Source organism: Diadema setosum, chromosome 1 (assembly GCF_964275005.1).
Source record: "Diadema setosum chromosome 1, eeDiaSeto1, whole genome shotgun sequence".
Classification (NCBI taxonomy): domain Eukaryota; kingdom Metazoa; phylum Echinodermata; class Echinoidea; order Diadematoida; family Diadematidae; genus Diadema; species Diadema setosum.
In genome coordinates, this window is record NC_092685.1 from 6,551,383 (window position 1) to 6,567,270 (window position 15,888).

The window sequence follows — 15,888 nt, forward strand, 5'->3', positions numbered from 1 at the left end:
TTTCTTGCAATGAAGTTGACTCGGGTCTGGGATTTGAGGATTCCAATGAGTCTCACAAGAGAAAGGTTTGAAATGATCAGAATTGATGGATACAGTATAACAATGTGATGAAGAGTTGGACAGCATAACAGATGGCTTGAGTTTGTACTATTGCGAGTCTGATCTGAATGTGGTTTCAGGACCTTTGCATTTTCAGTGATCAACCATGTATCACAGTATGATACATACTAAAACACCCCAGCCCCCCCCCCCCCAAAAAAAAGGTGAAATAATCCAACTGTACGTCTGTACCATCAGCACAAAATGTGCTGTCACAAAAGTTGGTACTGCCATACACACAATCATAGCTTGAAGGCTGCACAGAGGAATAACACACACAAGGGACAAAGGAGACATCACATGAACATTTCCTGTTTTTACTCATTTTCCATATTTCATCATATGGATAAACAAAAACAAAAATATCAATAATCCAATAAGAAATAAAGGAAGAGATACCTGCGCATACATTTAGAAGTAATTCCACGTCTGCAGATGCCTCGATGTTTATGTTTAAAACCCCATTTCAAAAATGACATGAAGCTAGGGAAATTGCAATAGTTATCTCTCTAATTTCTTGTTTTTCTCTTGGTAGAATATACAGACAAAATGTACACTATATTTACAAATATAACAAGTTGTACAACTTGAACCAAGAAAAAAAAAATATGTTCACACAGGTACATTCACTACGTTTTTAGTCACTATGTGTAAAGAGAGGACGAAAATGTCTACCATGTCCTATGTATGCATTTGTAGAAGCTGTGAACATCACACTGTACACAAGTGCAAAATGTTTGAGTGAATACTTTTTGACTTCTCTCTTAACTCTCTTTTTACAAGACATGGATTACCATGTCACACACACACACACACACATACAAATGTAAAAGAATAAGCTTGGGTGAGCTAACAATCGATCAAAAACTGCCACTAGCTTGCATACGCACCCACAGCACCTCCAACTTTGTTTTTTTTACTCTATAAAATGTTACAACTGGACAGCTGTTGATATTCCTTTTGTATAAAAAAAAAGTATTTGTATGTGTGTACCATTAAAAGGATAATACATATATTTCTTCATGAAAATAATCTACTATGCCATACAATTACCCAATTTTTTGAATACAGAGTGAATGATACAATATGCAAATCAACATGCCATGCATAGACTGCACTACCCTTGGACATTGCAATCACAAACACTGGACACAATTTAGTTGTAACTAAGAGGCCTATGGCAACAATTTTGTTAAAGATGTCACTTAAATTCCCCACCTACTGATATCAGCATGAAGCCACTGACAGACAGCACAGCATAACTCAGTATTAATTTGTTGGGCAGCACATTTCATTGACTGAAAATTTGTGGTTTTGCAAGCAAACAAAATGGACTCTGTTCATACACATCCCTGTTTTGCACAGTGTTTTGGTTTTTTTTTTTCCCAGCAACAGCATGCACACATATCACCACCTCACCACTGAAGCACAATCCACATTAAGACGTGTTTGAGGGGGAGGATTATATAACCTCAGGGGATGAGTAAGGTGACATATCCAAAGACACAGAGACCACACTCTAATTTATTCCGATTTCATGCATGTTTCCACCTTAAAACTGGCCTAGCTTGCAGTTTCTTTCTTATTCACAGAGAAATCTTACACTGCCTCCTTGTGTTTGCATGGTCAAAGCATGCATCATGGAGTCCCCACAATGGGAAAGGGGTGGGAAGGAAGGGCTTGGGAGGAAGGTAACTACACTTATTCGGTAAGCGGTTTCACAGTAATGTTAACTTTTGTATGGAAAATTATTCAGTGCCCTGACAAAATCATCTACTGAACACGACATGACACAATAACTGACACCAGGAGAAAAAAAAAAGTTTCACTGTCTCGAGTTATGACTAATATGCATGCTGCAGATACAGAATGTATGCAAAGTCGCACCAATAACTCTACCTTGACCTGAACTGTGGAACACCATAAACTAGATTAACGCCCAAATCACAGTCCCATGTCTCAGCATCAAAACACATCATGGGGCTAGGCTTATTTCAGTGCCTCCCTTTTTAATGATGCACATCTTCTTGAGTTGCTTCTGGAGTATATCACAAATCTGCTAGACAGCCCAAAATTTTAACCCCTCTCCCCTCCCCATAAAAACACAAAACAAAAATAAAGAGATTATATGGCTCTTTGTTTTCCTGTACAAATTTGCAATCATGAATGGCTTACTATATGCCACTTGTACATAGTTTACAGGTCCTTAAAATGCTGCTGCATGTAAATGTACTTGTGGTGTTTCACAAAAACACTCACATGAGTAAGTATGGGCCTCTAGTATATAGATATGCAAATGACATTGAACATTATCACAGAGCTGTGTTTACCTCTAATAAGAAAATTAAGTGACAGTGGATAGCAAAATACACCAGAATGCACCTGATCATCTTAAATCAAATAGTTTAAAAAATGACTGCTTCAAAAATAATGTATCTAGAAAACCTGTCACATTGTTTCGCTTGAGGATGGCACAAAACTATCAGAGATGTTCACACACATCAAAAGGACTTCAACATAATGATGCAACACAAGCTGGACATACATCAGTCCTTACGTGCAAAAAAGGAAAGCTTTTTCTCTCTATATCAGAGAAGAAAATACAATCATGTTTGCCACTCAAGTGTTTAGTACACTATTGTAGAGGATCCCTTTCTATTTCTCTAATGAGACAATCAAGTGAATGCAGGCTTCCTTGGGGTGGAGCAAGACATAACAGTGGATTGTGCATGTGAATGATTGACAGAACATTTATCAATAACTCATATGGAAGGGAGGGGGTTACCATTATACTGATTTAATCTACTACCCATTTCCTGGACTTAAATGTACAATGAGACAAATCAGAGAGAGGGTGTCAACAGCTCTCATCACCTTTGCCCAAGTTCTGGGCTCAGAAGGGGAATCTATACACCATCATATCAACTGAAATGATGCCAGAATTTACCTATAAAAACCTGTCACCGAGTGTTATTTCACTCACTGTAGTGCGGCAGGTGTACCAAATGGTTTTATGACATTGATTGTCACATATAATCAGTCTGTCAAAATGCAGTCAAAGAACTGTTTTGAATGCAAGTCGGTCAAACTTGAAACTCTTGGATTAACCATCAACTTGGTCAAATTTGTGTGGCGAGGTTGCTAACGAGATAAGGTCTTGGAGTATTTAACACTACGTAGGTAGACAAATATAAAGAGAAACAATGTGCAAAACACATTACATTTGACGACAGGTCACAACTTGATAGGCTAAATAGCATATGAATGTGGTAAATGTGGAAAGAAAAGAAAGGATGTGCAGAGTGAAATAATACGATGTTAGTTTCTATCATCTGTGTGGTGAATATGGCACTTCAAAGACAAGTGGTTACAGTTCATACACATCTGCAGTTAAGGGTTTCCACTTTCACACTAACAAAATGAAATTATCACTTCCAAATCACACATACATATTTGGCATCTACTGAGGATCAACTCATGAAATACAAAATTTGGATTGAGTGATCTGTTTAATGACCTGTCTCTTGAGTATTGGCCATCCCCTGCAGCAAGTATCCTCTACATGCACAATTTTGTATGTACCTTACAATTTATACAATCAAAGATTAACATTAATACAATATACCGCTGCTGGAATGGAAAAGGCCAACACAAAGCCATGTCATGTAGAACTGACACCAAACTGTATGCCTTTCTCCTAAAAAAAGGTTTAATCACATCTTTGGCAAATTATTTCAACAAAGCAGACAGCTATATGAATGCGGTGTTCAACTTTGATCCACTCACAGCTGATCAAGCTGACAGACTGGGCAATGGGCTTGATTGCCTTGGGTACCTGCTGGATTGCCAAGATCCACTAAGCAGAGGCCAGTCAGGATGGGGGGGGGGGGGGAACCTAACAAAAGGAAACATTATATCTCCATTCTCTACAAAACAAGAATACATTGCTTTAAAAAAAAAAGAAAAAGAAAAAAGATAGAAAAGAGGTTGGCAGCATACCTTAAATTTGAGGGCCATGTCTTGTTTTAATCAGCACTTCATCTACACGGATGAAATCGACAAGCTCAATCATTCCTACACATCTACGATACTTTAACATCGATTTCTGGTACCTCATGGAGAATGAAAATGGGATGGCTCAAACACGATAAATGCTTCCTCTTATGGGCCCTTACGGGTACTCTTGTGCATAATACAGCAGATTTTAAATAGCTGTGCCTACTACATGCAATACATGTTAAACTTCTTCATATGTGTAGAAGTGACATAACTTCTTCATACACTAAAGCCTCAGCACACTCTGACTCGTACAAACTTGCGATAGTCATTCTCGTCTAGATTTTATATATATAGAAAATCTTTTGTAAATCAAATGAAGTTGCCAAGCAGGGTGATAACATGCATACCGTTTCTTATCATCATTAACATACTTGTGCAGTCGCTTATTAATGACATTATCTTGAGCTGAGGAAGTGACAAAGAGTGGTGCAACACGTGAACGTCACTAAGCTGACACAGTTCACACTTAGTTGATAACATGAAACTTTAGATGATTGCCAAATATAGCGAGAGAAAAAAAAAAGGTAGAGATCAACCGTGCCAATATTTAGTTTCATACATGGTCTCTACGCGTATTCTTGGTATCATTAGTTCAGTTTTCCTGGCATAGGTCTCCAGAAAATTTTAAGCGAAAAAAACAACACCACCACAAAATTTCTGTTACACATCCTACCCTCACACTACGAAGTTGACAGGATGTCTTTTGGGCATTCTATGTCTCCTCCACTTTGTCGTCATTGATATCACCATGGAACATTAGTATATGAAAAGAAATAAACAAACACCCTGCATTTTAAATCTTGCCCCTACCCCATTCCACACGACAACAAAAATAGAGAAAGAAAGAAGAAGAAAATGACATATTACAGACACCTTCTTTACACAGGACTGCCTTTTTGGTCTTCAGTCTATGAAGTAAATAATTATGCCTCCCAAGTGACATTAAAAAAAATGGCTTCCCATGCTCTAGTGTGCAAATCCCTATCACAAAACTTTCGGGAGATATACACCTTGCTCCTACTTCTTTCACTTGAAACTTGACTGATTCCACACATTCACTGAATTAAGTGCCTATAGCAGCCAAAACAGATTGTGACATTCCGATGTAATGTCAGACATGGGTAATTTCAATCACAGTCGTAATTTCACATCATTGGCAGGTCACTTTTGACTTTATGGGAAGGTCTATCTCTCAATTCTCTGAATCAGTTAAATCAGCTTTGACTGCATGAACAACCTATCTGAAACAAAACATTTATCTACATAGTTGTGAATAAGTTAAACTATCTGTACAAAACCTAGAGAGAGAGAAAAAAAACCCACAAACACACACACTATAAGGGAGAATCTGCAAGAATACTTCACTACTCATAGGGTAGCTCAAGACCCCCCCCCCCATTATATATGCACACAAACAAACATGAAAAAACAAAACCCAACACACACATAGGGATTGGATTAACTATGACCACGAACCATTGGGGGGAAAAGTGCCGTTGTGGAAACATTCTATCATTTATGATTATTACAGACTGATCACTAATTAGTACAGGGTTATGGAAAAGCAGATCTGTTCTCTGTTTTGCGTTTTCTACTCTTGAAGATTATGATTATTGCAAATACCATGCATACTTACAAAAGATGTACTTGGCGAACAAGTCCTCAAATGTCCCTCTAATATACACACCATTATAAAATGGGCTTAATACAGGACAGAGAGTCATAATCCATTGTCTCCTATTAAGTACATTCTTCGGCTAAAGATCTTTCACTGCTTCATAGTCAAGAAAATAGGTTGGTTCCATTTTTTTGTTTGTTTTCCTTTCCTGCACGTAGCACATTGATATGACTGTAATGTGTGCTCATGTAACAACCACGCACCAACTTGAGGTATACGGGTACCACACAGATATCCACCGCAGGTGATATGAACTGGTTATAGAGGCAAGGTGCAGGGGGTGGGATGCCGCTACCAGCACCCCAGATAAAATCTTAGTTCCTACTGCGCATCCTGGCAGCATAACACACAAACTTCATCACTACCTCTCGTGTCCTCTAACGATCAGCTCATAAAAGCCTGACTGTAGCAGCAGCAGACTTCCCGTTGGGGCTGTTGTCCTTTCAAGAAACAAACAAACAAGACACATAGAATCTACTTATTTGGCTCCTTCACATCCAATTGCTAAGTAGGTGATGAGAAAATAAATAAACAAAAAAGTTAACAAAATTATGAACAACCAACACTCATGCACATCCATTGTAACATCAGCAAAACCACATGCTTTGGCCCCAACTCCTCGTTCTGTCCAATGCAGCAACTAGACCAATATGGCGCCCTCAGTCTGTGAATCCAAACAATCCCATTTTGTGGGAGAGACAGCAAAGAGTCCATCAGAGGTGGAGTTTTCTTGGGGAGCATCCAGGGGGGGCAGCCATCCATGCACCATGTCTGTGCTGCCACGTCCGCAGACCAACTGTCCTTTCCTTCTAATTACTGCTGTTGGTTTGGTTATTTAGATGATTCATTTCCAGTTTACTTAGACGTTTCCACAGTTCATCCCGTTCCTTCTCCTTCTTCTTCTCCCTGCAAGGGGGACGGGGGGCAGGCAAAAGGTGGGGAAGATATAAGAAGAAGAAAAAGAGACACAGGATTATTGGGAGTTTGATATGATACCCTACGCACTGAATAGTATACAATGGCACCCACACACTTAACATGAAGGGCGGATCGTTGCATTAAAATGATTAATGATGCTCTTAATGTCCAGGGTACTGTTGCACATATGATAAAACTACATAAATGACTGCAAATTTACAGCATGAGGCATGGCAGGAAGAAAAAAAATCCTGATGGCTGACTGGCTGTTACTATGACAGTGGCACTACTTGAACATGAGAATCAGTAGTGATTCTCTTATCTCCATGATACAACTGGCCACCCGTCTCTCACAGTAAGCTACTATCTTACCGCCTACGCCCGATTCCCAGAGCACATAAACACAGAGAAACCACAACAAAAACAATCATTCACCGCAGGGCGCGATAGCGATATATTTTTCCCGCGAAGGAAAAACAGAGGGGGTCTCTGGAGGAGTACACTATAGGTATGTGAAGGTACGCATCCTTCAGGTCTATGGACACTGTCCAGTTCCCAAGGCGGAGCAAGGGGAGAATGGATGAGAGGGTTTCCATGTGGAAGGATGCTGCATGTACATACTGGTTGGGTAGCTTGGGGTTTAGAATCATACGGATGTCGCCCGAGCGCTTGGGAATGAGGAAGACAGGTGAGATGCACAATCGTGGGTGGTCTGCCATCTCCTCTATCACCCCCTTGGACAGCAGGGAGGAGACCTCCATTGTTATTTTGCCTCCTGTCCAAGGGGGAGGGGGTGAGGATGGAAGGCGGCGATGCCTCTGGGGAGCGGTTGTTGAAAGCTCTACCTGATAGCCTGTTCTCACAACTGAGAGAATGAAGGCAACGTCTATAATGTTGTGCCAGGCAGAGGCGAAGGATAGGAGCCTGCACCTGACCTCCCTTGGAATTACGCGCGCTCAAGCTGCAATTTTAAAAGGCGGCTGTACCAGTATTTTATTTTTTGATATGTTGTTCTTCTAATTCCAAAAGACTAAGCTGTGCAAATAAAAGCGGGATTTCATCACAATTTAGTCCGCAATTTCAAATTCAAAATGACCCTTTATTGGTGTTATTTATGCTAATGAGCTGACGAGACTAAATGTCGCGACGTATCAGGTGCACAACTAACATACTGATTTTAAGCACTCGCATACCTATCCGTTAATTCGTACCGAGTAGCAGACGACGCTTAGGCCTAATTTAGCTAGCAGGCGGCGCTTGTGTACTGTCCTATCCATGTTGATATCTCAAATTTCACTGAACCAAATTGCACCAAAATTACCTGGGATATTATGTGGGGGATTAGGGGGTGGCTGCAGTGCAGCTTGCCACAGTTTGGTCCTGAAGGCACCGCAACCGCCTAAGGTAGGCAGGCGCCACAGATGGGAGGTATGCTCATGGGCCTGCTGGCACATCGCAATCTCCTCCTTTACACAATGTGCGAATTGCCCTGGAAACAGCTGTGGGCCTTCAAATGGGAGTCCATGCAACAGCTGTGCACTGTGCCTATCGGAGAAGCCAAGAGCTCGGAGTGTGAGATCTCGGCGTCATCTGGTGGTATACAGGGCCATCCTTGTCTGCTGCCACAGGAGTTCTGTCAATGTGAGCAGCAGAGAGGATAATAGGGCCCTGTCTTCCGGCGATACCCCGAGCTCATCGGCTTGAGCGTTGAGGTTAGCTAGTGTGCCAGTGTACGCAGACAGTCGTATGGACGAGCGCGCGAGCTGGGCCATCTGGACCCAGTTCCTGTCCTCCTTGAGGAATGGCTTACGTCACAAGGGATTGCCACCTGTGACGTGATCGCCGAGTGAGAACAGTTCCGGGGAGAGCTGCTTGGGGGCAAAGAAACGTTTATAGTCCCTTGGCTGGAACAGGAATGCTCCGCGCAAGCCAGGAGGGCCCACGCGGAATTGGGTTTCAGCAGCCAGGCGCTCATACTCCTGGCGGAAATCCGCAGTGAGCAGGATGCCAGGAGCTGCTGAGGTGGGGGACCTGAAGAGGAGTGAGGCCTGTTGCTCATGGGGGGAGGACTCTGGCTTAATAGAGTAAAAGTCCCCCAGGTAGCGGAGGAGAAGAGCCTTTGCTTCCTCCCCAAGAAGGAGCAGCCGCCTAGGCGACTCAGGTTCCCCCTGTGGCTCAGAGCCCAGCGCCGCAGGGGAAGAGTTGTCCATGGAAAGGGCATAATCTGATGGATTAGACCAACAGGAATCAGCCACTGGGGCAACCCATTGAGTGGGAGCCTGAGGCTGTGGGGAACCAGCCACCAGCGGGAGTGTGTCACTGCCGGGGGTGGGTGCTGGGGAGCGGCCCTGCAAGAGATAGGTGTGACTAATATCTGGTCGCGCCAGGGTAGAAGTGCAGGCTGGCGGTGGGGGCCGCCTTGGGGAGACCTCTTCGGGAGGCACGCCTGCTGCGGCCATGGGCGGTTGTGAGCCCGCCATAGCCCTTTTTAGCACGCTTAGTTTTAGTCAGGCCAGCAGAGGGGCGGTCGGCACAGCACTTTTTCTTCCCCCCTTTCTGAGAGGGAGAGTCAGGCGCCGACCCCTCGGTATTATCCGGCTGAGCGGTCATATCCGATCGTGGCAGACCAGGCCAGCCACAGGTTGGGGAGCGCTCAAGGAAAATGCCCAGCCACAATGGCGTAAGAGACCAGCCACACGCTGGGGGAGTGGGGGAGGCCCTGGGCGGCAGCGAGCCTGGCCGGCAGCACTGGGGGGGGGGGGCATGCAAGGTATTTGCTAGGCCCGGTGGAGGACATGTCACACCAGTATGGGGCGGAGGCTCCCAGCTGCTGCCCTCGTGAGCACTTTCACGAGAGGACGAGGGTAGCCATGAACAGGAGGGTTCATCCGGCTCTGTGTCAGAGGGCAACAGAGCAGAGAGAGGGGGAGCCGATGCTGCTAGCTGGTTGGAGGTCAGACCCTCTGCTGGCGGCAGGGGCGCGTCAGCAGCAGGAGGGAGCGGGTTAGCCCTCCCTGCGAGCCAGGACTTCTGGGCAGCCGAGGAGGCCCGTGTCCACCACACGCAAGTTTCACATGGGGTGTCATGGCTGCAAGCCCGATGCTGGGGGCACGCTGTGTGGGTGTCCTTGTATGGGAGGGGATGGCAACACTTTACACAAAACAGTGGCGTACTGTAAGAGGAAAAAGAACAAGAAAACAACTTGTAAGAAAGTGTTTTCAAAATACTTACCCACCTGCACCAAAGAACCAAAGAAACACTAAGTTCATATGTGAATTTTGACCAATGTGGCTTGCCATAGTGATTTCACAACAAGGAAGTGAGCCATTCAACATGCCATAATAAAACCACCACATGGAGCGTGGGAGGGCAGAAAAATGAGGATTCATTGTAATTTATAACTGCCATCCTAAACAAAGGTTAGCAAGGTTGACTTGGCATGGTAAATAAGAAAGACAAACCAAGAATTAAGGCAAGAAAGCCACCAGAAGTAAGGGCGGGATTGCACGTGAACACAGGCAAAAACCCTCATTGGTACTACGCGTTACCTTTGCATGGCAGAGAACCGATGTGATAGGCGAGGTTTCTCTGTCAAAAATCCCTTTTGCTGACAAGGGTAGGTTAAGCACTATACTCTACCCCAAAAACTACTGTAATAAGGAGTGGTGCATGAAAGGGGTTGATTTGATGCTTGAACTACCTAGCAGGATGAGAAAGCCAAAGACACATCTTGACATCTCGGAGCGCGAGCGGTAAAAAGAGGATGATTTATGGACAAACTTGCGCACATCAGGGGTGCGTGCCGCCGGGCGCGTGGCGATGTGTGCGGTAAGTGATGGTTTTTATTGTGGTTCCTCTGTGTTTATATGCTCTTGCAATCAGGCATAGTCAGTAAGATAATAGCCAACTTAGAGGGATAGGCAGCCAGTTGTACTGAATGTAGACTAACTTGATTTGAACCTATCATGATATCATTTCTCAAATCATGGCCATAATATGTGCAACACTAGATTAAAGTTACTTGAGGAACTGCAAACATGTAAAATGAGCCACTGACAGAGCTGAAGTTTTGGTTTAATTGACCACTAAGAAGTAACTCATTGCTAATTAGCACTCAACTGCAAGACATGAGGCTTTCAATCACACGCAAAGGACTTGGTTATGAGGATAAAGTGCCATGCCCTAGGGCACTATCACTGCTCTAAGCAGACTTGAAACAGGGGCCTCAAGATCAACAGACCTTGGTCTGATTCTCAGAGTGACAACACCTCAGATATCACTTCTCTCTCTTGCCAAAGCATATATCTAAATGAAATTTGGGCATTGATCGAGAACATTTAAACTAGATCTGTTTGCCATCTTTCCCCCTTCAAAATCTCAGGCAAGTAGAATATCTATTGAGAAAATAATGACCCCCGAGAGTTGGCAAATAAATGACCATGGCTTAATGGATTCGATGATGAGTAGTGTACTGATGAGCACACCGTTGTAATTGTTTACCTTCGCTAATCAACCACTTCCCCTTCACTGCTCTCATTAAAACAAATCTTCATAGTGGATGAATTCTCCCTCCGTGATGAGGGCACAGCACCATGAACTCAGTTTGGGCAAGCCATTGCACCCAAAAGATGAGTGTTAAAAAGGGCTAATGTTTAAATGAGCATTGTAGTAATGTCATGTGATTAATATCTATTCAAGACAATGTACGAACACAAGATCTACATTACTGTGATAAAATTTGTGGTCTGTGAGTCCATACTGGTGTGTAACAAAGCAATGAACGTGTGCTTTGTGCATGTGTGTGTGTTCACATGCATGATGTACTATATGTCAAAATCTCATATGTACATGTATTTGATCAAGTCACATCGAGTTGTGCAATATTCACCGTCATTCCTATTTGGCTTGTGGGATATCTGTGATGTCAAATTAAAATCTTGCGCAGAATGATAAAAAAAAAAAAGTTTGTGTGCATGTGTGTGTATGCATGCATGTTTGGGTGAGTGAATGCATGTACTTAGCTGCTGTCATACTAGTGTTACAAGAAAGGTAAAATCTGATCTCCCGTCAAACGGAAAAGGAAACCCCTGGGGCGAATCAACGTTTCAACTCACTTTTGTCTCTCGGCCTTGTAGCTGGTGGTGAGCTCGTCAAACAGCTTGCTATTCATATCCATCAATGTCCTGAGTACATTGTAGACCAAGGCAACAATGGTTCTGGCAAGGAAGAGAAGGTGGAAAGGTGGTTAAGGTGGAATGTGATAACATATCATGGGTGGGGAAAAAGAGGAAATTCAGACCATACAACATTCTTTTCAATCTAATGTTCTTTCTGAAGCCACTGCAAATAAAATGACATTAGTAGGATAATCCTGGCAGGATATTGCTCTTGACAAAGAAAAAACAAACAAACACTATAAAAAAAGAAGAAGTGATTTTTCACTTGTACTGCAAGGGTACAGGGGCGGATCCAAGAATTCTGTAAAGGGGGGGGGGGGGCGTGACTAATTATTTCTCGTGCCACTTTCGGGTTTCATTTCATTTTTTTCTTTTTATTTCGTTTGTTTTTAACGAAAAATAAAGGGGGGCGTGCGCCGGTTGCGCCCCCCTCTGGATCCGCCACTGAAGGTATAAATTTCTAAGCTCCAACTCAAGAACTTCTGAGGACAAAAATTCTACACAACCTGAAAAATTGCATGATCTTCATTTCCAGATAATTGCTTGATCATGACACAACTTAAGTACGCAGAGACTTAATAAGTCTTTTACCATGAGTTGGGGAGGGGGAGGTATAAATGCAGATCCAAACACACCAAAGAGACAATGACTGGGTAATCAGGCACTGAAATGCTCCTCATCCAACATTCAAGTCAAGTCAGCACTCATATTCTTTCAGGAAATATACTTTCTCTCTCTCCCCCTTATCTTCTCTATCTATCTATCTACCTCACTCTCTAGCAAAGTAACTGGATGCATGCATGCCTCCTCATCTTGTCTTCTTGGTCTCCCATTCTTATGTATTTCCATGTTTACAGTTTGCGTGTCCCTTTTGCTAACCCTGGAAGTTAAATTCCTTTCATAAGCTGGTGTATTATAGAGGTAGCTGATTCAGACCTTTTCTCAGAATAATAAACCTTAAAACTTCTTAATGACGGAGGGGAAACAATATTAAAGATTTCCAAAGAATTTATTCAAAACTTGAAAGAATTCACACCATTACGCCCGGTACAAAAGGGGAGCATATTCTCAAGTGACATGGGGTTAGTCTTTTGTTTCTTTTTAAAAACTCTGAGGTTTATTACTGATATTATTCTTCAACCAAGCAGAATTTTGTGACATTTGAAAAAGGGAGGTACGACATATAAATTGCAATGGCTTCAGGCAGAACTGTGATATATAAATGCTACATATGCATAGGTGACAACAAAGGGGACATTTATCTGGATGTGTATACTATTACTAGCTTTGAATTGGTCACACTTTCATCCTGGATTAAGTCCCTGACAAACTTGTCAATCTGATGACTTATTTCACATTTCCTTGAAGGCAATACCACTACATGATGGAGGTGACTTTGATAAAAGCAACCATAAAGAATGTTAGAAGATACATAAAACAACCAATTATGGACTTAAAAAGTGCCCTGTGTTTCAACTGCAACCACATCGTGCAATTCAGCGATACTCACTGGTTCCAGTGGTCCTTGGATATCCTGTAGAGGTTGGGAAACATGATGGGCATGATAGCCGCATTGTTCTCTTCAATTAGACTCACAACGTACTCGTTGTTCCAGAAGTACAGTGCACGCTCTGCAACCTGGGGGTGTGAAGGGGAGAGCAGACAGCAGTCATGTATTTAGATGTATTCCCAAGAGGATGCTTGACAAGTACCTATACCTATGCTGTTGCTGATGATGACAACAATAATGAAGAAGAACATTTTATAATGCCCTAACTCTATCAAATAACATGCTCTTAGTAAAGATGAAATTACCTGCATACAGCAAGAAAAATCTCCTGTATGTCGTGAGAGGACATTTTACACACTGTTTTATGTTCTTGTTAAATTTGTCTTCATTTACAAATTATGCCCTTGTAGTACATTAAAAGCAAGTTTTCTTTCACTCTTCAGAATCCCTAAAAATCCATCAATATCCATCAAGGGACTGTTTTAGGGGGGAATTTGCAACTAAATACTTTCTCCACCACCAGTCCTGTGACACTTCAAATGTGCTTTGACACTCACGAGAGCTTTGACAAGCGAGGGCAAACTATTAACACTTGCTTTTGACACTCATGTGACACTTAATTGATACAAATATAGACCAATGAAAACAGGCGCAGATACACCGAGGACACCTCACCTGGAAGTGTGGACTTGCGACACATTTGGCTAGCTGCTTGAACAGCATGTCAAGGATCTTGACAAATTGTGAGGGCTCTATCGCGTCTAGGATCTCTTCCATTTCACCTAGAAACATTACCTGCAAACAGAGAGAGAATGTGATAACAAAGAGTTTAATGGATTGACTTTGAACAGATTATGAATGTCATGGCCTGTGACTATTCCTGCAGCATTGCTCATCAAGCTGCAACTAGTACAAATCTGTAATAAGAGTAACTTCTGACAACTAATTACATTGATCTACAGAAAATCAGTGCCCCTCCCTCTCCCATTTTGCACTTTAATAAGGAATGACATCACACTTTCTGGCTTTATCATGTATTTTGATCATGTATATTATGCCACAAACAGTGACCAAAGAAGCAGGTCATGGCATGCACTGCACAACCGTCTTTTCATGATAATGGCACATATACCAAAGTACATAGCACACAGCCTGTGTTCTAGCTTACTTGAAATCTATTATCTGGACAGAAGAAATATGAAGACACAGGCTCTTATCTGATCTGTCAGAATTTTCAACATCTCATGATCTTTCAAACATATTTCATAGAAAGTGACATGTCAGAGACATCTATCAGAATGGCAAAAATTGTTATGTTTGGCTAGACTTTGTCGTCTCATTTCAAACTCTCCTCTTTAAATATATCTACCCTTTGAGGATTAACGCATGGTTTTCCGCCCCGATTGAAGAACCAACTCACATTTGCATGATGTTTGTTGCCACATTACGACACCACACCAAAATCTATGGACACTAGTGTGGGGGTTGGGAACAAGGGCAGCATCTCATAGGAGAAGGTGATGTGGTTGCTGCTGCTAAATCTAATCAGGAAAGAAATGCTGCCCTACCCTACACCAGGGGCCAAGTACAGTACCACTGTCTGAGAGTGCCCAGGCATCAGCCTATGGCACATGTATGAGGAACATCAACAGCTTCCTACAAAGAACTGTTCATTCTAAACATTGGAACATGTCAAAAACATTCTCAGTATGCTTGAAGGTATTCATGCAGTGGTGCTATAATGGTTCTCACTTGTTTCATCATCACAATTCACAGATACATTGAACATTCAGAATATTCCTAACAGCTGATGGGGAAATGTTCTCATCTTTTATGTCTTCACTGTCCTGTCATTCTTAAGTGTAATGTAATATTGTATTGTATTAATTACATTATATTCTATTTGTAATGGTATACTCTGTTTGTTTGGTTTTTTTTTTTTGGTTGAATAAATGGTAATAATAACGATGATAATATGATTAGTTTGACTTGAGCTGTAAGTATATACCACAGCAAGTAAGAGTATGGGATGATTTACCCATAATTAATCTGCAATCCTCTTTAATCTACACATAGATGATCACTTTGCTTTCAGGTTGGTGGGACAGAGACTGGACTTTCATTTTAGAGATGATATGCTACAACTCCCTGGAAAAAAAAATAACTGCAGCAGTAATTGTCCTCCAACTCTTTGTTCTCATAGAAATCTGTGTATACTTTAAGCGAACGATCTGGAGTGTGCATTCCTGTGACCTTGATTGGAAAGTGATTGTTGCATTCGTAGCTTCCTTGCTTCAATGAATCTAATGAAAGGAAAAGAAAATAAATGTTGCTGCATGCAGTGCAACTTGTTCTCTTACTCAAGTAGCTAGAGCATTCCCATCAATACGCAATTCCAAGATATATTCAAGCAGTCCTCATGAAAGATCAAACAGAATGGTACAAGT

At 42.2% G+C, this 15,888-nt stretch overlaps 1 protein-coding gene across 2 annotated transcripts in view; it reads right to left on the reverse strand.

The window, feature by feature from the left end:
• Nucleotides 1–395: 395 nt before the first annotated feature.
• LOC140233674 (serine/threonine-protein phosphatase 2A 56 kDa regulatory subunit epsilon isoform-like) overlaps nt 396–15,888 on the reverse strand; it is an 81,682-nt gene continuing 66,189 nt past the window's right edge. For both annotated transcript variants that reach the window (XM_072313776.1, XM_072313784.1), the window contains exons 10-13: nt 14,117–14,236; nt 13,442–13,569; nt 11,869–11,970; nt 396–6,742 (exon numbers count right to left, since the gene is read on the reverse strand). In XM_072313776.1, the coding sequence (XP_072169877.1) occupies nt 6,646–6,742; nt 11,869–11,970; nt 13,442–13,569; nt 14,117–14,236 (447 nt within the window). In that variant the 3' untranslated portion in view covers nt 396–6,645. The remainder of the gene's footprint in view (nt 6,743–11,868; nt 11,971–13,441; nt 13,570–14,116; nt 14,237–15,888) is intronic.